The following is a 25,658-nucleotide window of genomic DNA, read 5'->3' as shown; positions in this document are numbered from 1 at the left end:
TTTGGCAATTTTCAAATATGGGCCAAAAATGGAGTCAGCCCTGTTTGGTTACCCTTTAATTCCTAGCCTCTATTAGCTTATGATGCTAGTGGCATTTTACGACTGAGACACAGGTCCTCATCGGTCGAGACCATGGAGAAGGTGGAGAAAAATCCTCAACCTCCTCAGAAAGTTCTGTGGAGATACTGGCATCACTTTGCTCGGTACCACAGTTCTTATTGAAGACGTAGCGTTACCTTAAGCTAACCTTAATGTCAATCTCACATCCAACATGGCATTTTTCAAATCTGGGCTAAGAGTGCAGTCAGTCTCCAACTGTCCTGTTGTGTTACCCTTTACGTGCGGAAGCCCAAATGGCGGGTTTATGTGTCTTTTCCTTGGAGGTGGTCACTCGAAGGCGAGTGCGTGTGTACCGTAACAGAAGAAGCTGTCTCTGTAAGACAATAAATGTGTGGTTTAACAAAAATAAAGCATTTAAAAGTGGAAATAGTTACTTGTACCACATGTGAGCATTCTGACGTGTAAACTGACTGCTCCCTTTGAAGGATGGAGGGGGGGGGGGTGGACGGACGGAGACTTGAAGGATTTTGTGAAATGGAAAACCGGGCAAAACACTGAGGAGAAGGGGGAGCAGTGTGATGAAAATCTAGCTCTCTGTTTACTACAAGCTAAAAATAATACAGAGCCTGGTCAGCATGTGTAAAGGAAGTCGGTGGGTGGGGTGGGGGTTCGGGGGGGGCTACATCTGTTTGTGTGTCTGTTGTTTCCAACCGAACAGCTGGAGGCTGGAGGGTCCACATTGGTGCCTGCAGGGTGGAATAACAGGTGGGAGAGTAGGTGTGCTCGGCTCTGTTGTCGTGCCATTGGAGCGCGTGTGGCGACTCGGGGGTGCGTGATGGCATGAGCGGTCAGGCATGTGCGAGAAATCCGCGCAGACGTGCGCTCACGCGGGCCGGCACACTGGTCGTCTTGTAAAAACCCCCGCTGTCACACAGAGCCTGTGTCTGCAGCCCGAGCCAAGCCTGAATTGTCTTATTCATGCTCTGTAATCTATTTAAGTCCCAGCAGCAGCAGCTATGAATCAAAATTAATGACTGTGTTGTTGATGCTGTGTGAGCGCTGGAATGGCTGTACATGGCAACAAACACAGCTTAATGGGCCTCTATGTTTACAGGTGTGAGTATGCGTCGGCATGTGTGTCTTCTCCTACCCGTGCTTCTTTTTACCCTCAAGACAAGGAGCAATTGGCCTTCTCAAATGTCATTGACACTGACACTAGGTACTGTGAGAGTGATTGTACCGGGGCAGCTGTGCACGCTCAACCACCCTGGGGCGGCCTGTCCCCTTGGATGTAGCTCAAATGAACAGTTACCTTTCTGTCCCTGTGGGGAACTTCAATAAGAATCTCCAGGTGAGATTGTTATTGATATGAGTGACGCCAAGTGTTTCTAGGACTAGGATGCAGAAAACTCTCTGGATCTTCAACGGTCGTTTCTTTTGATAATCCAGAACAAATTTTCAGTCTGAATAAACCCAAATAGACACTCGTCCTGGACCAGGAATTGGTCCCAGAATCCTCGTTCGAGGTGAAATGTGGTCGGATGAATGCAGGCTCATTAAAACAACTTTTAAGGTGATATTTATTCCCTCTCACACTGTTTTCCAGACAATCTACATGTCATAGCTACTATTCATACAGGGATGTATGGTTCAGGTCCACTCTGCTTCACTTTTGGACATTTTGGGTGTCCCCAACTCGTCGTTTTTTGACGTGATGGCTACTCCCATTAAATCACGTGTCCCCAACTCTAGAGACGCGGTACCGGACGCAGAATTGGTCACAGTAACACACGGAGAACTAGTACTAGCTTAGGGATACGGTACCGGGTTAGGATACTGGATCGTTTTTGATCTATTGTAAAAACATTTTCCAGTTGTCTTTTAATCATGATAGCATTTTTAGCCAAAATCTAAAATCCCGTGTCATTTTCTAGGACATAGTTTCTGCAGAGCAGCACTAGTTCACTAGAAATTCACCTCTGAATTGTGAGCGGGACAATAGGTGCAGATCTACCCCATCCCCCTTCTCCCCCAGAAAAGCTTCTGTGTCTTTTCTTCAGTACAAATTTGTTGTTTTCAAACAGCATTTTTTTGTCTACATCTGATTCACGATGATTTCAACAAATAAAAGCTCAGAAATGCGATTTTGAGCTTATTTTTTGTCCTCTATCCTAAAATAAACGCTACAAAAACATGTTAAAAACAACAAAAATACCATCTTCATCAATGCTGCTCTTTAACTTTGGTCGCCTTCTCTGAATGTATTACTTCGACTGAAAGTCAAGTATTAGGCATACCAAAGTTTCAAGCTGCATGAGTGGAATACTTTCTGCGTTTATCAGCTTCGTGTTTTTTTTGTTTTGTCTACTGAGCCTGGCTGGCTGTGTGTCGGTCCTCAGGAAAGAATGTAAGGTTGCAGAGCTGAATGGATGTAGAGATGTTGAAATTTGGTTCTAAATCATCCCAGGCATCCTTTTCTATCAAAAAATAAAAAGAGGAACCCCCGCAGCTGTCACTCCAGCAGTGTTTGGGGCTTCAGTCTTGTTTTCAGGATCTACAGCAAAGGGGCACACTCCTGAGAGCTCCATAAACCCAGTGACCTCTAACTTTAACTCACTCAACTCCTGCTCCAACCAGGCATCTCCAGTCTGTGTTGCTATTTCCTTCAAGTTCCCCCCAGAATTGTGCAAACATCAAAACACCATTTAACTTAAAAGTGTTTGATGTGGCAAAGTAAAAAGTTGAATTTTAAAAAACACCATGACCGCAAAAAGGAGAAAAACTGGGTTAGATGCTATATTAGGAAACAGCATTTCTCCTTGGTGCGTGTGTTTTCTTGGTCTGTGTGAGTCCAGCTGTTAGAAGATAGTATAATAAGGCTTTCAGTCTCACATTATGCATCTAATGCTGGTTAAAGAGGGGGAGAGGGGTTTGGTCGGGGTCACGCTAGCTCCTGCCTCCCTAGATCAGCTGGCACAGTGTTGGGGCCATGGCACCAGGCACGGGGCCAGCGTCTGGGCAGGACGGACAGCTGGCTGGGGGTGGGGTGGTGTGGGGGGGGGGGTTGATCTTCTGTCTGCGATACACACTAACACACACATCATTTTTGTCTGCTGGCACTGTACCCGGCAACTCCTGTTGACACCACATTCGAATGTGTCGGAGAAATATTTCACCCTTAAAAAAAATGAGAAAGCTGTTACCGTGGAGACGAAGCTTGCAACTAATACCGGAATGTCCAAAAACACAGCAGAGTTAGGAGTATGTTTGCATGTGTGGAATCTGGCTTAGGATTTTTAATATTTTAGATTTTACAATTGTTTGTATAATCACTAGTTAGGAGCCAACCGTAATGCACAAAACATTGACATGAATAGAGATGGACGAAACATGGCTGTTATCTCGGGTTCCAACGAAATAAAGTCAATGCAGTCGCCATTTTTTTGCTGTATGGATATAGCCCAATTTCGCTATTTTGGGACCAAACGACGTTAGTAAGCTGTGATTGGTCCGAGAATCTGTCAATCAAATGCTTCAAACGTTTGAGGTGGGGCCAGCGGGCAGCACGTGGTCTTACTAAGGCATCTGATTGGCTAGTTTATGAACAGAATAACTTGTGATAAAGAAAAGGTATCATAAAAAAAAAGATAAAAAAGTAGTATACACAGCGAGGTAGTTAAAAATCTTTAACTCTCTTAGGGTGCATTCAAACCGAGTCTGCTTAATTTGATCCGGATAGTCCTGAACCTTGTGTTTGGTCTGTATTCAGACTAACGTCTACCGGATATTTCTGCTTCCAGCCAACGCTTGCAAACAAAACCATGTGACTAAAGATCTCTTCAGTCATTGGCCAGGAATTATGAGAGGTGGAGAAATAATGGAAGTCCTAATCTTTGAACTCCTCGTTGGGATAGTTCACTTATTCAAACGTAATATTATGCCCAACAGTTTTGAATGACTGGATCAAGGTCAAATACAGCACTTTTTACTTGTTACTTTGGTACAGCAGAGGCATGCTGCGAGACAGTAACTGAGGAGACATCAGCTATAAAGGCACAACTGACATATAGATTGTCAGGAAAACAGTGTGAAATGTCAAAAGTTGTTTCAATGAGCCTGCATTCATCGAATCACATTTCAACAGGAGTCTCATTGTTGCTTCACGTTTGTCTACAGCTCTCCGTTTACATCCCATAATGCCCGGCTACTTTGCCCGTTTTGGTCCAGTTGTTCCACTTCGAGCATGAATTCTATTCAGACTGAGAAAACATTAAGAGCTCAGTCTGACTGTATTTAAACTGAAAATTTGCTACGGATTATCAGGCAAAACAAACTCTGGTTCACTTTAATCAAACCGAATGTGTCTAGTACAGGGGTCGGCAATCCAAAGTGTTGAAAGAGCCACTTTGGACTAATACCATAAAAAACAAATGTGTCTGGAGCCGCATAAATTGAAACGGCTTATAAAAGTCTTATATTGTAAGTAACACATGGAGAATGTGTCGAATAAACGATTATTTCTCCTGCTGCGTGTCCTCGTGTCATATAAGATTAATTTTTGGCCTCATGACAAGTTGGTGAGACATTGCAGTGTCAAAATTATCTGACAAAAGCTGAAGAGCCTCATAACGAACATTTGAGCTCTTCTTTTGACATCCCTCAATGACTCAACGAGAGGGGGTCCTGATCAGTCTCTCCCTCATTCTCACTCCAGGTGCAGGAAGAATTCAAACATAACAGGACAAAATCATAAATGTTCAACAAATGTTCAACAGTCAGACAACAAAACACGTTGAGGAAAACCCAAACTTAAATCCAATTCCAGTCAGACAGGCAAAAGAACGGGTAACCCACAATTCCTTGCGCTGCCAGACAGCAAGCCCAGCGTGTCCGAGACCATCACTACAATATGAATGAATTACAGTTTGTTTCATTGCTTTGATGAAATTAAAGAAATGCAATAAAGAAATACGATTTTTGATGTCATTTTTATTTAGAGGATTTGAAAAAAAACACAAAAATGTAACGTGCACCTTTAAGGTGCTTCCACACTGGCCGCGTCAATCAACACTTTCAATGAAGAGTCAATATAAGCGCGTGCACACCTAAATTCCTGCCCTCCAAGTCTGGAGCGCGCGTGAGTCTTATAGTCAGACATTTAAAAGGACAGAGTTGTGAAAACAAAAGTCTTCAGAAAGATTTGGGGGATTTTCAACACTTTTACTTTCGGTTCTCCCTGTTGTAGATGCAGATGAGCGCTAATGAACAGTAAAAATACAATAGAAGGAGAATCTCCTCCCCGCCACGCACCGCACGCGGCCGGTGTGTGAGACCTGCACATCGCCGCGCTCAGCAGGTGGTATCCACACCGGAGCAGCGCGGTCACGCACGCAGTGGCGGGGGGGAGATTCTTCTTCTATTCTTCTTCTACTGTTCATTAGCGCTCATCTCATCTTGGTGTCATATTAACCTGACCGGACACAAACCGTAATGATTCATTTCTCCTTCGTGATCACGTTTGGTACTTCTGTGCTTTGAAGCAGACTCCGCCCACAAGCAGCTCCCGCGCTGAATCTTCAATCCGGTTCAAGATTTCCACGCACAGTTACAGCTCTGAGCTGCCGCGACTGTGCGTGGAAATCTTGAACCGGATTGAAGATTCAGCGCGCTCAATGCGTGCCGATTTGTACGTGGAGCTCGTGACCCGACTTCAAAACCCGCGTAGCAACGTGCGCTCACGTGCGCTCCAGACGCACGGGCAGGAATTCTGCTGTGCGCTGACTCAGCCGGCGTGGAAGCATCTACACTCATCTCACAACAACTGGAAAACGTAAAGGATGTTTGTGTCATGTTTGTCCTCCTACAGAAATCGTATTAAAACAAAAATATTGTGGCAGCCTGACTGTTAATTTAGAAATAGTTCCTTGTTAGTGGGTGGAGTTAGTGTCTGTTCTTGTGTTGCATTATGGGACTTGAGTGTTTTACCGGCACCATGAGTGAGAGTGGTGTGTGTATGAGTGAGACTCCTCACAGTGTCAGCTGTTCTGTGGTTCCGTACTGTTAAATAAATGGTGGTCAAAATTTAGACACCAACTGATTTTCATGGCCTGCGTGTACACTTCTTCCTCCAATCACTAGGGTCGTGCAATATATGAGACACAAGTGATCTCTGGATTCAAACCTGCCAGCCATCTGCTTGGTTCTGCTCCCACCCAAATCACTATAATATATTTCCTTCTAATTTCTTTTATTATTTTCAAACATTTTTGTAAAAGCGCCAATGAGCCGCAAGGGAGTGCTTAAAGAGCCGCATGCGGCTCCGGAGCCGCAGGTTGCCGACCCCCGGTCTAGTATAATCCGAACAATTTAGCTAGCTGCTACACCGTTGATAATCTCTAATATTGCTTCACAGTGTAGCGGCTTGTGTGTTCAGGCCTCATTATTTAGGATTTATCCATATTCTAGAAAATATAAAAGCAATCTGTGAACACAAGATCATACGCTTCTAGCATGGCTAACATGTTGCGTGATACAAACAAGTCCTAGAGTTCTTGTAAAGTCTGTCCGACTGAGGGACTGATCTTTGTCTCTTACGTCTCATTTAACGCACCTTATAGTTCGGCGCTCCTCATATTTAACTAAAGTTCAAGAATGGACAATCCACTGATGGTGCGCCCTGTAGTGTTAAAACACGGTAAGTCTCATATGGGAGTGTAGTCCTTAAATCACAGAATATTTGTATATTCCTGCAGGATGTGCAGTGGCTGTGCATTTGCTCCACACACACAACAGGATATGTTTAACAAGGCTGCTCAAATAAAAATGTCAACATGAAGGTTTGTTTGAAATATTGTTTAGCATGTGTGAGTCTGCTTTGGAGCGTGTTTACGCCCCTAAAAACAGACTTTTTGGGAATCCGATTTAACCACACAATAACATGTGTTCTTACAGCACAACTTGGTGTTCAATACTTAACAAAATGTGATAGGTTTGACCGTAAACCAGCTCCGCGTTAACCCCATGTGCTTTTGGGTGAAGTCCCTTACCAACAGTTCATATCAATTCACGCGTCTGTCTCGTTCCGGAGCAAAGTGCTGGCACTCCCTCTTGTCATTTATAATATCAGGCTGACTGGCCCATTGATGGTGAGAACAAAGCCACAGTGTGGTGGACCTACAGCAGCGGCCATACAAACATGGCTCGTCCCTGGTGACTGACAATGCCACGCTGGCTGCAACCACAGCCTGGCATAGGCGGAGGGGGGCGCAGGGGGGTGGTGGAGATGTTTAGAGGGTCGGGTGGGCATTTGGTGGTTGTGGCAGCTGGCGATAAGAAAGCTAGAGTGGTGGGGGGTGAGGGGGGAGCTTAAGTCTCATGATGTATAAAGAGTCTCCTTTGAAACCAATGTACGGCCACAACCATGCAGAAGCAGCGACCGACAGATCGGCTAAAACACAAACCACTTTTTTTTTTTTTTGAAGCTGCATGTCAGCAGTAGACGAGAACTCCCACAAATCACTGCTGCAGTCAGGGCGTCTTTGCTGATAAAATGCAGAGTGGTGTCACGCTTCTGAGACACTTATTAGCCCCTAGGAGACAGGGGAATGTAATCAAACTGTCCTGAGTGAGTCATCTTACAGCGATTTATCTCCCCACATTAGCACCCATGGAGAAATATTAGTGTTTGCTTCATTGAATGTGTTGAAATGTTTCCTTGAAGAGTACGGGCCTTTTTCCTTCATCTGGCTGTGTGTGTGTTCACTCACGCCGATGTTTGTTTATGTGTTTCTATATGCGAAGTGATGCACAGAGGCGGCGTGTTCACGGGATCTTGAAGTGCTGAACTGGATGGCGGCAGAGTTTTGTCACCACACTGTAGCACCGGGCAGGAGCCGGTCCAGCTGTCTTTGAGGACAAATGGTTCTTCAGGCAACTGCTTATCCCTCGTTCATTCCCTCCCCTCTGCTCCCCATTCAGCCGCCGGTGTGTTTACTTGACTTTACGTACTAAGAACCATTTTAAGGGCTTCTAGAGCTTTGGAAACAAGGGTAGGCTCGTGGTGTGTGCTGACAGCTTCCTGGAAATAGGCTGAAGGAGGTTAAAGTGTTTATAGATGGATGGCAATTTTGTTTTATGGCTTGACGTGTAATGGACTGTAATGGGTCGTTGGACTTGTTTTTGTATTTTCTCGTTTGTTCACATTTTGGCCCCTTTTTTTAGCCTCTACCAAGCACAATTTTTACCAACAATTTCCATTTAACCGAATATTTTAAAGAGTGTGATGGTTTGGCTTTCATCTATATGTTATGTGAGTTTTTGTTGGTGGAAATTAGACAGTACAAATACATACAAAAATCAACCATTTCTAAGTGGTTGATGGTAAAATGGTGGTTCTAACTTTTTAGAACTTTACAAATTTCTTATAAGGCAGAGATGTCAAAGTCAATCGCACAGGGGGCAAAAATTAAAAACACTCTGTAGCTCGTGGGCCGAACAGTGGGATATTGTTCCCTTTGCCTGTCTGGGTGGATTGGGGTTCAAATGTGGGTTTTGTCCATGTGCTTTGTTGTCTGGTTGTTTTGCCCTTAGTTATTTTATCTTGTTATGTTTATTTCTTTCCGCACCATGAGTGAAAGGGAAGGAGAAGATGATGATATCCTTGTGATGTAAATTGCTAAGTTTGTCAGAGAAAGCCAAATATCATTTTAACTGATCCCTCAGCCTCCATAGTGCTGCTTCAATCGGTTAGCAAGATAACATCAGGCCATTTATACTAATAATAATACAAAATGATCTGGAGCCTTGACTTTGACACATATTGTAGCCTAACCTCCCATCTTGTTTGCAAAAACTGATAACGCTAACAAACAAAAATTACTTTAGCAATGCTAATTCCCTACCTAGTGAGTAACACTTAAAAAACAAAGCCAGACAAGGCTACAACTTAGCTATTTTAGTGTATTCATTATACTTGTAACTCCTAACCTTATTTGCAACACCTAAAAAACAAACAAATACCACTTAAACAAACATTGCTGTAGCTATGCTAACTCCAAACTGTGTTAGTGATGCGGCAAAATAAAACAGTCCAACGTAGCTACATGCTAGCTGTGTTAGCATATTCACAATATGTTTGCAATATAAAAAACAAACAGATTCCGCTAAAACAAACATTACTGACTATGTTAACTCCAAACCTTGTTAGTGACACAAAAAAACGTCCAATACTAATACATTAGCTGCGTTAGCTTGTTAACAATACACAAATCTCAAGCTTGTATGCAACAGGTAAAAAAAAAAAACAGACTGATACATGCTAAGCCAGGGGTCGGCAACCCAAAGTGTTGAAAGAGCCACTTTGGACCAATACAATAAAAAACAAATGTGTCTAGAGCCGCATATATTGAAACAGCTTATAAAAGTCGTACACTAAAGGTAACACATGGAGAATGTGTCGAATGAACGATTATTTCTCCTGCAGCGTGTCCTCGTGTCACATAAGCTATGTTTTTGGCCTCATGACAAGTTGGTGAGATATTGCAGCGTCAAACTATCTGACAAAAGCTGAATAACCTCATAATGAACGTTTGAGTTTTTATTTTGACATCCCTTAATGGCATATCGAGAGGGGGGTCCTGATCAGCCTCTCCCTCATTCTCACTCCAGGTGCAGGAAGAATTCAAACATAACAGGACAAAATCATAAATGCCAACAAATGTTCAACAGTCAGACAACAAAACACGTTGACGAAAACCCAAACTTAAATCCAATTTCAGTCAGACAGGCAAAAGAATGGGTAACCCACAATTCCTTGCGCTGCCAGACCGACAGCAACCCGAGCGTGTCTGAGACCATCACTACAATATGAATGAATTACAGTTTGTTTCATTGCTTTGATGAAATTAAAGAAATGCAATAAAGAAATACGATTTTTGATGTCATTTTTATTTAGAGGATTTAAAAAAAAAACACAAAAATGTAACGTGCACCTTTAAGGTGCTTCCACACTGGCCGCGTCAATCAACACTTTCAATGAAGAGTCAATATAAACGCGTGCACACCTAAATTCCTGCCCTCCAAGTCTGGAGCGCGCGTGAGTCTTATAGTCAGACATTTAAAAGGACAGAGTTGTGAAAACAAAAGTCTTCAGAAAGATTTGGGGGATTTTCAACACTTTTACTTTCGGTTCTCCCTGTTGTAGATGCAGATGAGCGCTAATGAACAGTAAAAATACAATAGAAGGAGAATCTCCTCCCCGCCACGCACCGCACGCGGCCGGTGTGTGAGACCTGCACATCGCCGCGCTCAGCAGGTGGTATCCACACCGGAGCAGCGCGGTCACGCACGCAGTGGCGGGGAGGAGATTCTTCTTCTATTCTTCTTCTACTGTTCATTAGCGCTCATCTCATCTTGGTGTCATATTAACCTGACCGGACACAAACCGTAATGATTCATTTCTCCTTCGTGATCACGTTTGGCACTTCTGTGCTTTGAAGCAGACTCCGCCCACAAGCAGCGACCGCGCTGAATCTTCAATCCGGTTCAAGATTTCCACGCACAGTTACAGCTCTGAGCTGCCGCGACTGTGCGTGGAAATCTTGAACCGGATTGAAGATTCAGCGCGCTCAATGCGTGCCGATTTGTACGTGGAGCTCGTGACCCGACTTCAAAACCCGCGTAGCAACGTGCGCTCACGTGCGCTCCAGACGCACGGGCAGGAATTCTGCTGTGCGCTGACTCAGACGGCGTGGAAGCATCTACACTCATCTCACAACAACTGGAAAACGTAAAGGATGTTTGTGTCATGTTTGTCCTCCTACAGAAATCGTATTAAAACAAAAATATTGTGGCAGCCTGACTGTTAATTTAGAAATAGTTCCTTGTTAGTGGGTGGAGTTAGTGTCTGTTCTTCTGTTGCATTATGGGACTTGAGTGTTTTACCGGCACCATGAGTGAGAGTGGTGTGTGTATGAGTGAGGGTCCTCACAGTGCCAGCTGTTCTGTGGTTCGGAGCTGTTAAAAAAATGGGGGTCACCAACTGGTCTCCATGGCCTGCGTGTGCTCTTCTTACTCCAATCACGAGGGATCGTACAATGTATGGGACACAAGTGATGACTGGATTTAATCTGCCAGTCATCTGTGGCTCTGCTCCCACCCAAATCGCCACAATATATTTCCTTCCAACATTTTAAATTGTTATCAAAACATTTTTGAACAGCGCCACTGAGCCGCAAGGGAGTGCTTGAAGAGCCGCATGCGGCTCCGGAGCCGCAGGTTGCCGACCCCCGTGCTAAGCAAACATTACTGTGACTTTGCTAACTCTCCACCTTGTTAGTAACATGTAAACAACAACGTGCTACACATTAGCACATTTGTAGCTCACTCTAAAAACAGACTGAGATTTGGATAGAGCACCGTGTACCTCTTAAGCACAACCAGAATTAATTCATATATTTGTCACTCTGGATTGTGAGGTGGACTGTAGTTGCCCCTTACAGTGCAGAAAATAAGACAAATAACAGAATTTCCTCCTGAAATTCTTTTCTCAATAATAATTTGCTGCAATATTGTCATGTTTTTCATCATCTGAGCCATGAATTAGGAAGAAAACTGATCTTTTTTTTTTTTACCTCAGCTGAAACATTTACAAAGTACAGAATCACATCTGTACACCTCCAGTAAATCAAAGCCTCCGTCTTGTCCCGACACGTTCCTGTTTAATTCAGTTTATGTTACAACATGAAAGCTCTTCAGTGTTTTCCACACGCACATGCTGGCAAAGCCCTACACTTAAACACAGTGATGCACGCATGCAAACACTTTCTCTGCCACATCCAAACAGACTGATTAGCTCATAAAAGAAATAATCTGCAGCGTTTCAAACACACGGCGTGTCCGCAGATAAAAAGCAGGGGAAGACGAGGGGAGGAGTGGGCGCAGAGGGATTGGACGACCTCGAGAAAGTAGCCTTCCAAAACAAAAGCAGCTTTGAGTGCACACCCTCTCTGAAGAGAGATTAACCAGCACCACAGGCGCACACGCTCGCACACCCCTCGGTGCACCACCATCACCACCCCTGCAGAAAAGAGCTTTGGCTGCAGTCGGCGGCACGTGGCGCCGCCGTTGATCCTGACCATGTGCGTCAGGTGCTCCCTCTGTTTCTGTTCTTTAAAAAATAACCAGTTTCATTCTCCTCAGAAGTGGTGCATTAAGGCTCCAACCTTTCATTTTTTCTTTCTAAGCGCCCGTTTACCTCCTTATGCTACTTTTGCAAACACAAAGAAGATATTGTAGGTGTCAGCGTTAAAGTGAATCCGCCGTGTTTGGTAGCAGCGTGGTGAACCGGAGCCGGCGCGGCCCTGTTTTCCAGCTGGTCCTGAGGCCGTCGGTGAAGCGGCTCCGTAACTCGCTGCCTTTGTAGATTTCAGACCAGCTGACGGTTCAAATTCATTCATGCAGCCTGTTATTGTTGCTTTTCTTCTTTTTGCTCACTTCCTTAGGTTTAACCCCTGTTGCAGGGCTAATGGTCAAAAAGCATTACCAGGGACGAGGTTTTTACAAAGAAAATCAATTTAAAAACTACATTTATTGAAGGCCTACTTAATGAAAATTGTGTTTTTGTGGTTTTTGATGTCTTCTTGTCTTATTTTTCTCATAATATATACAGAAAATTAAGCCTAAATTGCATTTCTGAGTATTTCTTTTTTCAAATTGCTGTGAATCAAGAGCAGACAAAAAAATGCCGTCGGAAAAAGTCTGTAAATGTGGCCAGAAGGAAAACTCCCATAAGCTCCCTGCTCGGCTTCATTCTGACGCATCCACTTGTAGACGTCTTGAGGCCATATGCAGCCCATCAAGCTGTATAATCTGGAACAAATTGTATTAATAGTCCATATTAATAATGCTTAATGATACATGCACATAGAATAGGGGTGTCAAACTCAATCGCACAGGGCGCCAAAATCCAAAACCCACCTAAGGTCACGGGCTGAACAAGATAAACATTTATTGAACAAACATTTTTTACACTAAAAACATAACTTTTTAACATTACTATGAGTAAAAACAGGCAGAAATATTATTCCAGAATAAATCAACTTAAACCTTAAATAACTTTCAATATTTATCACTCAAAATTATACAAGTTAGAAATAAGCGCCAGATTACATCCGGCCAATATTAATACTAAAATAAAACGATCTGGAGGCCCGGATCCGGCCGCCGGGCCTTGACTTTGACACATGTGGCATAGATGGTGCTCTATAATACACTGACCTTTGTTTAGGTGCAGAAAGTTATTCTCCATTTATGTGGAAGATTTGTCATTTTTCTGACTTTTATGTGTTTGTTTTCCAAGTCGGAGAGTAATTTTTTTGTTCCTGAAGGACATCAAAAGTCACAGTTTTCAAATAAAACTCCAAAATGCTTTGTTTTATAATATATATATTAGTCTTTAATCAAAATGAAAATGTGTTTTCATCCAGATTTGATGTTCGATATTTCTCTTATGAGGTGATTCTGCACATATCTGGTCCTGCTTTGGCCCTTTGTTCGAATTTTAGATTCTTTTGTGGACCACAAGTTAAAAAAAAAAAACGTGCACACCTCTGGTCTAAATCCATAAATGTGTTCGTTTTCCTCGTCTGAGCTGGCATCTGGATGAAAACTTTACAACTGGATAGCTCCAATATTGCTCACCAATTTTGTTGCCCTGGTAAAGTTAAGTTGGGGATTTGAGGGGCTGTAAAAGAGAATGTCAACAGATGGATGATGGGAAAAGAGGTAAGGCTTACTCTGCGCCAATTTCTAATACACTCCTGCTGCTCTGTAGAAACTATGTTCAAGAAAACAACACAAATCATTAAAAGACCACTTGGGACGCTTTGAAAATAGATCAAAAGATGATCGGATTGGGACTTTAACGTTACTAACTCTGAGCTGACTTCAGATGACAGCAACTCCCTGCACTCAAGCCCATGCATCACTCACAAACCCCTACACACGTCATGAAGGCTTTCCACTCTCACATGAAAGTCAGTGTACTAACGCATAAGGACACAAACCCACCAGAAATGAGACGCTATCACATTTCATAATCACTGCTCCAAACCAGAGGGGAACCTAACCCTCCTCCCCATCTCAAGAATGAAAGAACCCAGAAGATGATTCAGCAGGGAGCACAAAAACAACCAAAAGAAGAGAACTCCTTCCTGGAGGTGGGATGTTTGTCCGACCACACTCCTCTTCTGTCCTTTTTCAGTCCACTTACTTTCCTCTTGATCTCCTGTTAACAATGATCGAGATAAAAGAATGCAAATGTTTTAAACTCACTATAAAGATGATTTTTAATTTAAATGACCCATTTTTAATGAACTATGTTTAATCTAAAGTCTTCATAGAGCATTTGAGCAGACCCATTACTGCTTTTTTGGCTATTTTTTCACTCTACGTCCTGATTTCCATTCTCCATTCATGCCGCCTGTCAGAGCAATAATAATGATGACTTTTGTGTAATGTTAGCTTTTTCTTGGCTCGCCAAAAAGACCAGTGTGTACGCCCTCTGCTGCTTTCGCCGCATTGTCCATTGTGTTGGAAGAGAAATGATTCTGTGTGTCTGCACTTCATGCATGCGTGTGTGTGTGTTTGCAATTAGGGGGTCTGTTTGAGCTGTACGGGATGTGTGTCTGCGATGTCCCGAACTGACCGGGAACTCGTTTTTATGGTATTCAAGCAGCCTTAAATTAGAATTTTGTTGACTCTCCCTAAAAAATAAAAATGAATGCTCACACTTTAGCGACCTATAGTGGCTTTAGCATGTTTTAAACTTCAGTAATCTAAAAACAAAGTAAATAAGGATGTTAATGGAACTCATATTGACTATTTTAACCCTTTTAATTGAAAAAGTGAAGCAACAAAAACAAGATATCAACAGTTTGTATGCTTTCTATTGTCACATTACAGGCACAGAAGATACATTTTAATAAAAATGCTTGTTTTAAAGCTGATAAATATAATAAAAAACAGCAAAAACTGAATTTAGAGGATGTAAAAAGACTCTTTTTTCAAGAAAATTCGTCTTATTTTTTGTCTTGCAAGAAAAATAATCTTATAAAGAAATTTTTTAGCTTAGCAAAATAATCTTAATTTGATAAAAAATATGTTTTAATGGCTATAATGTTTTCTCAACCCCTTAATGCCTGTTGTTTCACCTCCACAATTACCCAAATATAGCATGTACAAAATTATGTGATTTTCGTTATAAAGCTGGAAAAAAATCAGCAATATGGGATTAATTTGTTTCCCTTTTTCTCGCTTATTTAAAGTAATTCTATCAATGAGATAAAAAAAATACTTATTTCTTATGGGACTGTTTATATCAGTGACAGAAGTAGGAGTTAAAGACAAACTTTACTGAGAACAGAAAATTAAAATCCAAGTGTTGTTTATTGTTTTCACATAATAAGTCATAATTCCTGTACACCCTTTAACCACATGTGTTAAAGTCACGGCCCGGGGGCCGGATCCAGCCCTCCAGATCGTTTTAGTTTATTGTTATAATTGGCAATAAAATGCCCTTAATGACAAGGTTATTTATGTTATCTTGCTCTTATTTCTAACATGTATAAAAATATGTATTTATGGACATTTAAATACTTAAAGTTATTTAAGGTTTTTTATTCATAGTTATGTTAAAAAGTGAGGTTTTTAAAGTTTTACAAATGTAGTTTTAGTGTTTTCAATAAATGTTTATCCTGTTAGACCTGAAGTGTGTTTTGACTTTGACACCTTGTTCTACACTTCTGACTACATTAGTGAGGTCCAGTATGACTAAAAAATACCCAATAGCAGCTGTTGAACAACAATTTTCTTCTAATGATTAAACACGTTTAATCATTAGAAGAAAATTGTGGGAACTTTGTTAAACTATTTTTGGAAAATTCAGCATTGTGGGGGGCCTTGAGTGTACAGACAAGGAAAAATACCTAAAGTGTTTTTTTTAATAAATTGAGTATTTGTTTTAAAGATAACTGTATTTCTACTGTCATTTTTTCTTATACAAGTTCTGTTTTAAAAATACTTTTTCTGATATGCCTGAAAGTCGTCAAAATAAGACCAAAGTTTGAACCCCAGGAGTGTGCTGCTGCAGGAAGATTCAGAGTCTGTCTAAGGGTGGATGTTACGGGTTAAAGCAGCTTTTATGAATAACCTTCAGGAGAAAGGAGCTGTGCAATTGTTTCCCTCCAGTCTTATCTGTCCTTATGTTCTGGCCTCTTTGTCTCGTGCAACTGAAAGCATTTCAATTACAGGAATCTTTTTTGTTAGATAATGCGGCCTGCACGGACGGACAGCGGTGCCAAGGCATTCCTGAGGCTGGTAGACTTTCCTTCCCGGTTCCTCTGCCTTCCTCGGGTTTTCTAGCTTCCTCATCGGTTCCTCCTTCTCATGAAAATGAGTTTCTGTGACTGTTTTGGGGTTTTTTTTCGCCTGCGTGTGGAAAAGGTGGTTATGCACTATTCATATCGGCCTTGTTTTCCCTCCACGGAGCGAGCCGCACGACTTCACAACACCTAATTACCACTGTCAGCGTCGCCACACTCCCCTTATTCTGCGCCGTCCAGTAACTCTTATCCCTCTTGCGTGTCGTGTATCCATTTGTCGGTAATCATGCAGCGGTAAAATGTGGCAAATCTCAAAGAATGCAGCGATAACACCCCGGAGCTTTTCTCCAGGCTTGCTGAGCCTCCAACAGATGGCAGTGTGGATCAGAGGAGGCCGTCTCCTCCAGTCTGGGGATGAAAGGGCCAAAGCTGTAAGGCCATGCTGATCCTCACACTTTATTTTTAAAGTAAAAGCAGAATCAGTTGTTGTTTGTTCGTTAAACTTCTTAAGGATTGCAGTGATTTGCATTCAGACCTTTTTTTCCAGACATTTTGATACCTTTCCTCCTTTTTTTTGCCGCTTCTCCCAAAATGTCACTGAAAGTAGTTTGCCTGGACGTTATCACATCTTATCACAGAGTAGGATTGTGTTCACAAACTCAGACGGTAACACGGCGCTCCGGACAGACTGGAGACGTGAGGACTTTGAATGCAGCGTGTGCTTTATTGTTTCATCCTTGTTTGTTGTTGTTTGCTAAGCGACAGCTCGGTGAATACATAGATACTTTTTCTTTTTTTTTTTTTTGCTTGTTTTTCTGTGTGTTTGTTGTGCAGCAGAAAAGCGTCCCAGGAGAGGTCAGGAAGGTGGTTCAGGAAGGGTGTTCCTGTGTGAACAGGAGGTTTGTGTTGTCCCCATCGTTGTGTTCATGCTCTGTGTCTCCAGATGTCAGCACTGGAACTGTGACAGCTCATCAACCACTGAATACGAGTCAAACACACCCTAGATAACACAATTGTGTCACTCTCTTAAACCAAATATGTTTTTTTTACTGTCCCAACAGACTTTATTCATATTTTATTGGATATTTCTATTTGACATAAATATATATGAAAATATTAGCAGAAGAAAATTGAGATAGTTGCTGTCAACATTATTTAGCCTAAATTTTCCATCAGAATTATTATATTTAAATTGGTGCAGCTCTTGGTATTTGTTACAGCTAACCACAGACATTTTCACTCTAATTGTCAGAATTAAGTGATTTAGAAATATTTACTATAACTCCAAATATTCTTAAATGCAAAATTGGGCGGGACAAAGTAAAGTGAGTTTTGTTCAATCCATCCAATGGTTCATTTACTATAATTTTTAATTTTTGGAGCATGAGAGCATTTTGAAACCAGCCCCCAGTGGTCATTTGTGGAACTGCAGCATGTGAAACTTCAGGTTTGCTTCAAATGTGATATCAGTGATATTAGATGGTGAGGATCAATCTGTGCAGTGCGATGAATGTGAACAACTTTGGTCGAAAATGACAAAAGTCACAGATGTTCAACATTTTACAAAAAAATCTCTTTATGGTTGCATTTTAAATCCTCTAATTTAACTTATTTATTTTCTTAGGCCTTTTTTTTTAATTCAAAGCTTTTAACTTCCATCCATCCATCTTCTGAACCTGACTAATCCCCTTAGTCATTGGGGTTGCTGGAGCCTATCCCCACTGGACAGGTCAACAGTCTGTCGCACGGCTTGAGAAAAAATAATTGTTGTCAGATATACAGTGTTTTTGATTCTTCTACAGTGTGCGATTTGACAGAGAAACACCCTGGGGCCTTGTTTTCTTTCTTTCTTTTTTTTTTTTTTAAAACCAGTTCATATATTGGACAAGTCCAGACCAGTCGACAGCAAAACAAAAGCAAAACATATAATGGATTCTGGAGTTTTCTCTCTAATCTTTAAAACTCCAGTTAAGTTTGATTGTTGTACTTTTATTCAGTTACAGGACAATGGCACTGAGGTGATCTAGATTCCTACAAAAATATTGCAGATGTTCTCAGCTGGTTTTTGATGAATATTACATCACGACAATAGAACATAGATCAGACTAGAAGCAAAAGACACACTGTGAATATGACGTTTGTTTAAGAAACGCAGCTTCTTGAACGCACATTTAGCCCGTGGTGTTCACACTGGACAAGCAGGGATGGGCTTTCTCTTTTTCTTTTTTCTACTGTTTACTAACTCATGTTGGTGTAAAATATATTAAGCAGTGCAAATCTCGTGAATCTTGCTCCAGGATTTTTCCTTTCACAGCTCTATTCCGATATATGAAAGAGTCCAACACATTCTCATTCACAAGAGATTTGTCGTCTGGTTAAGGACACTCTGCATCAAAAACTGATGTTTTGGGTGTCCATAACTCATCGTTTTTTAACGTGCTGGCTGTTCCTATTAAATTAAAGGCTCCCCAACTTCCGGGCTGCATACCGATACCAGTCCAGAACTGGGACATGGATCTCACCAGTACTCTAACCCTAACTTTAACCTGGTACTGGACACGGATCTATACCAGACGCGGATTGGTACCAGACGCGGATCAGTGCTAGTTCTGGACGCGGACCTGGCTAGGGTTATGGTTCCGCTACTGGCTGCATCCCGAGGTTCGGTCCACGTCCGGTACCGCATCTAACAAAACGACCAGACCTCTGATTTAATGGGAACAGCCAGTACATAAAAAAAGGACGAGTTGGGGACACCTAAAACGTCAAACATGGATGCGGCGGAGTCCTTAACCAAACGCCAATATGTGACGATTTAGAGATGAGAACGTGTTGTGGAGTCATAATTCTGGCCGGACACTAACCGCAGTTAATAATGTCTTCTGCATGATCAATTTTCAAACAGTTGGGACTTCTGTGAATATGTCACTTCCAAATTGGTCAAAGTTCAACCTGGTTTATCTTTTAAGGTGCATTCAAAGAGCCAGAAAATGATCATAGAAACTTGTGTAACTAAGTGTGGATTTAAGAGTTTAGACCTTGGAAGACGAAATTTACATGGACTTTTTGATGGAAATGGTCACTTGAATGTGCATTTTTGAGGATGGTAGATTTAGAGTTGCTGGTCCAACCGGGGAAACCCCTTGTTGGGCGACCGCCCCATGTGTCGCCTGTGGTCAGAGGACAGCTGGACAGCTCACTTGTTCCAGGATCACATGTGTCTAGATTTCCTTGACCATTTAAAGGCATAAAAAAACAGTTTAAAAGCAAGAGCTACCACATTAGATATTCATATTTTACATTTTTTTAATAAATTTAACCTTGTGACCCACGATTTTGAACTCATTTCCCTTTTTGTTTCTGCTTGTACTTTATCGAAAATGTGATCTTTAAACACACAAACCACCCATGACTCATCGGTGCACGCACACTCTCACTGCTGCCGCACCGCAGCATCAGAGAACAGTGCACGCATACCCAGCATTTATCCTTACCGGTGATAAATGACTGCTGTGTGTTTGCTGCTCCCCTCTGTAATTATTTTTTCCCCGTCTCCTCGGCGGTGTCCTGCGCCTCTCCTTTCAGACGCACAGCGGGAGGAACTGCTCATCCATTTTAAGTGAGAATGTCACGCCTTTGGATTACAATTCAATATGTAAATGACACTCGGCGCTTTATCTCCTCCCAGCTAGCGCTCAGCCGGCTTTGTGGGCCCGTCTTTGTGCATCAAACTTCCGCAGACAATTTATGTCCTTTATGTCTCATTAGACTGATAACTTTATGGATGAATCATTTTGTGAAATTCATCGCTAAGCAGATATTTTAGAACTTGGGAGCTTCAGAGGTCGACGACTCCAAACAAGTCTGGACCTCGTCAAACTTTTTGTCGACTAAAGTCTTTTCCCTGACCTGATATAGAAAATTTACACATTGTCGTTTTGGCTCGTATTTCAACAGTCGCTAAATGGCCGTAAAAATGTCCAGAGTGTCAGGAGCACACTGTAAAAACTGTTCAAAAAGCAGCCGTGTCCTTAAGAGAAATCCCATTGATGTTAATGTACTGACTGTGTGGCTGCAGCTGCTATCTGTGTTAAAAAGACAAGAGGAGTCTGAATGTGTCTGTTCTATGTGAGATGTGTATGTGTTTTTGAAGTGCCGAGGCTTTGATTTACCAAGAGTCACCGTTATCATATTCCAGTGATTTAGCAGTTTTGTGCACGAATGTCTGTGAAAAGACCTGAGCAGTGCAAGAAGAAAATGGCTTTTTTGGTAAGAGAAAAAAGCTAAAATTGGTTGAAAATATTGGATAGAAATCAGAAATTACTCAATTACTTCCAGGCTTTTTAGAGTTCAATTACAAATAAATTTCATTTTTACAATTAAAAATGTGTACAGTTTCTCTAATCATGAAAGAGTTGCAGGGATCTCTAAGCGATTTTGTGGAGTTTTTTGTGTTTTGTTGAGGCCACCATGAGGGCCTCAGCAGACCCATTTTTTAACTTTAATGTCGACCATTGTTTACTTTGAGGTGTTTACGATCATTATGCTGCAGTAAACACTCCTTCAGTACTTTTTACTTTATGGTTTTCTTTTTATAATTTAGATATCCAATCTTAATCACTAGGGCTGTTTTTTTTTCTTTTCTTTTTTTTTTTTGGAAATAAAACCAATAACTGTCCTCAAGGTAATAGTTTTCAATTGTTTGATAGAATATTTTGGCACAAATTGTTGGGTTGACATAATGTTTGTGGCAGACAAAAGTAGAAGCAACTGGACGGAAACTTTAAAAGTTTAAAACGTCCAATTAAAATGCAGAAAGTGTATAAAAACGAAAGAAACAAAAGCACTTTAGGAAAAGATTTGACATCAAGCAACGAAACTTATGAGCTAAATATAGAGAAATGTTGAAGAACCATCACAAAGAAGAGGTGATGATTAACCTGCACACTTTAAAAACATGAAACATTGGATTTGTTAACAATTAAACATTTTTAGTTTTGTCAAATCAGATTTTTGAGTTGAATAAACCATCAACTCACATTTTTTATTTGATGAAAACTACTCATTTTGAATGTAACACATTACATTTTGTTAATTGATCCAATTTTTTCAGTGTAAATCTATTGTAATCTCGGCTCAAAGCAAGACCTGAAGCAAAACACGAGTGATATTTTTCAAAGAGCTTGATCCAGCAGTGGCACAAAAATCCGGATGTTTCTATGATTAAGTAAAGACCCATTTTAATCATATTTTGATCTATTTTAAAAGCATTCCCGATGGTCTTTTAGTTACGATTCTTAGTCAAAATCCAAAAATCTGTGTCGTTTTCTGGGACATAGTTTCTGCAGAGCAGTAATAGAAATTTACACCTGAGTTGTGGGCGGGACTGTAGGGGCGGAGCAATCCCTCTACCCCTCCTCTTTGGTGAGAGCTCTCTGTTTACACCACATCTGAGTTAAGGCCTGGGGGCCGGATCATTTTATATTACTATTATTAACGGCCTGATGTTATGTTTTATGATTGTGATGGGATATAATTTATGGAGGGCAAAATCTTTCGGGATATTTTATTTTTTTATATTAAATGATTTACAAGAAAAGAAATGTGAAGTTTTTTTTTTAACGTGTACAAGTTTGACAGACAATATTATTATGGAAAGTGAAATACTGAAAGTTATTTAAAGTTTAAGTTGATTTATTCTGGAATGATTTTCCTGTCTGTTATTATTCATGTTTATGTTACGTTTTTAACGTTTTAACAATTTAGTTTTTAATGAGTTCAATAAATGTTTATCCTGTTTGTTGCACAACCTTCTGTGTATTTTGGATTTTGTCCCCCTGTGTGATTGAGTTTACACCCCTGGTTTATACTGTCTTCCCGCTAAACTATTAAAAAGTGAAATGTTGGATCAATTAACAAAAGTTCTGTAATTTGTTACATTTAAGAATATTAGTTTTTATCAAATTACATTTTTAAATTGAGTAAACCATCAACCCAAAATTTGATTTGATAGAAACTAATCATTTTAAATGCAACAAATTACATAACTTTTGTTAATTGATCCAACATTTTCCTTTTTACAGTTCAGCCACACACAAAAATGATGAGCGATATCGTAGTTATCCAGCAGTACAAATGCTAGCTCAGACGAGGAAAACAAAGATATGGATCTAGTCGCCAAGCGCATTTTCTGTCATGAATATCCTCTTTTTCAAACACCATTTTTTCATTTGCTCCTGATATACAACAATTTAATGATAATATTGTCTATTTGTACAGCATCTTTCAAGATAAAAATCACAGTAAAACAGAATAGAAGAACAGAAATATGAAAAAGCAATTTTAAAAATATGTTTTTTTAGCTCCTTTTTACAGGAGATCTTTTTTACAGATCTGAGGCTGAGAGGACGGGAGTTCCAGAGAGATGGAGCCACTGCTGCAAAAGCTGTCACCTTTAGTTTTTAACCGAGTTCTTTTAACCACCAGCAGGTCCTGGTCACATGATCTGAGGACCTGCTGGGAGCGTACGGCTGCACGAGGTCCTTTATATGGGCCGGTGCTTGGATGAAGCATCGGATAAAACACGGATTTTAAACTGCACTCGGAAACGGAGGGGGAGCCAGTGCAGCTGGATTAACCATGGGGGGAAAGCCTTGCAGCAGCAAGCCGTTCTAAAGATTTTTTTACTAAGACGTGAAGATGGAGTTCCAATAATACAGACGAGAAGAAATAAAAGCATGGATGAACATCTCATTCTTAGAATGTGATACAACTGGACTCAGTTTGGCTATGTTTTTAAATTATAAAAACAAGAATGAACAAGTGAACCGACACGAGAGTCAAGAGATTTGAATAAAGAAATACTCATAAATGCAGTTTTAATCTCAATTTTCTTTATAATGTCCTCCATCCTTAGAAAAATGCAACAAGAACATGCTAAAAAACACAATTTTTGGGGTTGAGTGTGAAGTCTTCCCATGTCTTCGTCAACGCCAGCATCTCATGCAAGCAGAGGCACTGTTTTGCCTTTTAGCAACTCTTTAAAAAATGTGAATTTTGTCGTTTTTCAGAACCTGCTGCTTTTGCCGCCGTCAGACGTTTGTTCCACCTGTCCAAAAAATTTGAGCAAGCTGGATAATTACAAACAAGTTCACCCGAGATGTTTTTAAAGGTGTACAAAAAAAGTCAAAAATATATATTTTTTAAAAAGCCCGTGTGTTTCTTAGACCTTTATTTCACCTCTCTACCTACACTCTTAGAAAGGTTGTAGTTTGCTGCATTTATCCGCTCACTGTACTTTAGTGTCACCAGTCAGTCTGAGATGTGTTTACTTGTGTTTCCTCGGTGGCACCATTTATCTGTGCTGGCATCAAACGCCGAGCGGCTGCGCCCTGTCAGATTTCTGTCGGGTGACACACCTGTGTTTATAGTTAGAAAAGCATGTAAACAGTGCGTGCGTGTGTGTGTGGATCATATAGCTCAGCAGCTTTTGTAATGAGTGGCTTCACCTGGTCGACGCCAGCTGCAGACGTGTCATTATATCTGTCTCTACTCTGTCATTGTGACGGCAACTGCACTGAAGAGGCAGATGGATATAAACCAGCGCGCACAACTCGCCGCCGCTGCCGCCTTTTTGTTTACTGCATAATGCCGGTCTGCGCGTTTAATCCGCCGGCTTTGGGCTAAAGCTAACCTGTCTGTGTTTTGTCTCTCCGCTCAGATCCACCAGATGGACCTGAAAATGGACTCGGTCCTGCAGGTCCTGAAGGAGCAGTTCCCACCCAAACAAGAGCTGACGTCCAAGCCGTCCATCCGCAGGGTGACCATCCAGAAACGCAGCGGCGCCAGCATCGACGAGGTTCCCTGATGCCACCCTCCTATCAAAGGACTCCAAACTAACGGGGAGTGTCCGTCTTCCAGATCGTCCTCCTTTTTTGCATTTTTTTCCTAAAGTCAAACATATACCACTGACTTTTGCCCTTCAGAAACAAGAACTAACCGTCAGTGTGGGTCAAACATCACAGAGAGTGAAACTCGGACCATAGAAAATCTCTTCTTTCAGTCACTTTTATTCCTTCACCAACCAGCTTCCAGTGAAGTCAAAGCACTTAGTGCATTCATAGCACTCCACTTTCTGCAAAACCCCGAGAATCAGTCCAGCCGGGGCAGAAATATGCATCAAAGCCCTCTGATTATTTTGGCGATGTGAGCACCAACACAACGGGATTATTTCCACAGGAACCAGCAGAACCAAAGGTCGGCTGTTTGTTGGTAGTTATCAAATAACCCAAATGGAGAGGGAGAAGAGGCCAGAAATGTTCCTTTAAAACTTTAAACTTTGTCTGATGTCTGAGGGGTTCAAGAGGGTTTCATGAGGTGGCTACGGTGGCCTTGAAGTGTAAATCACATCCAACAAATCACGCAAAACAAAAACTTATTAAAGAAAAAGAAAACAGTTTAGAAATCAAAATAAAATTCCAAAAACTGAAACAAAATAAAAAATGAAGCACAATGGAATGTTAAAAAATGGAACCAGAAAAGGTCGGTCCGATTGGACATCCCTGATTGGATGATGATATCCAGTATCACTGATACCAAAAAGCTTTATGTTGATAAGATGGACAAACATCATCATCCAATCAGCAAATCCTACAGTAACGACCTTTTCTGGTTTGTTATGTTACGAATTAGAGTTCAAGAACCCAAATGCAGAGAAGACATGGATGCAAAATGACAAGCTAGTTTATTGACAGGAACAAAGAAAAATCACCTCACAAAAGGGAAAACAGGAAAAGTCAAAAACCAAATGTCCATATATGATGATTAGGGAGTGAGAAAGCGTAGAAAAGGTCGTTACTGTGGGACATCACTGATGGAAGGTGGATAGTTATTGGACATGAAGGGATACTGGATAGTAGGGCTGGACGGTACTGAGCATTTGGGCATTGATCTGATACCGGTCATTATTGCCAATATCGATATTTTTCGTAAATCCTGCGGATGTGACATGAACATCAAATCTCAATTGTTTTTAATCGCTGTGAGTCTCCCTATTTGAATTACTTGATAAGCATAAAAAAGAATTAGGACAACATTTTCAATTAAATAGAAAATAGTTTATTAAAATAAAAACTTCTTGAAATTTGATGAAAAAGGAAGAAGTGAAAGCAAAACAGTCTACAAACCAAAAGAAACAAGTAACAATGATACAGTTTCAAA

At 41.1% G+C, this 25,658-nt stretch overlaps 1 protein-coding gene across 1 annotated transcript in view; it reads left to right on the top strand.

Moving 5' to 3' along the window:
• The window catches only part of LOC112151919 (potassium voltage-gated channel subfamily KQT member 1), a gene marked incomplete at its 5' end in the record, with an annotated part of 75,466 nt that extends 50,525 nt beyond the window's left edge, over positions 1–24,941 (top strand). Inside the window, 1 exon segment of the mRNA XM_024281046.2 lies at positions 24,160–24,941. Coding sequence (XP_024136814.2) covers positions 24,160–24,306 — 147 coding nt within the window.
• Positions 24,942–25,658: the final 717 nt, after the last annotated feature.

This window comes from Oryzias melastigma, linkage group LG6 (assembly GCF_002922805.2).
Source record: "Oryzias melastigma strain HK-1 linkage group LG6, ASM292280v2, whole genome shotgun sequence".
Lineage (NCBI taxonomy): Eukaryota > Metazoa > Chordata > Actinopteri > Beloniformes > Adrianichthyidae > Oryzias > Oryzias melastigma.
Note: the sequence above shows the minus strand (reverse complement) of the source record. Positions and strands in the feature narration are given on the sequence as shown.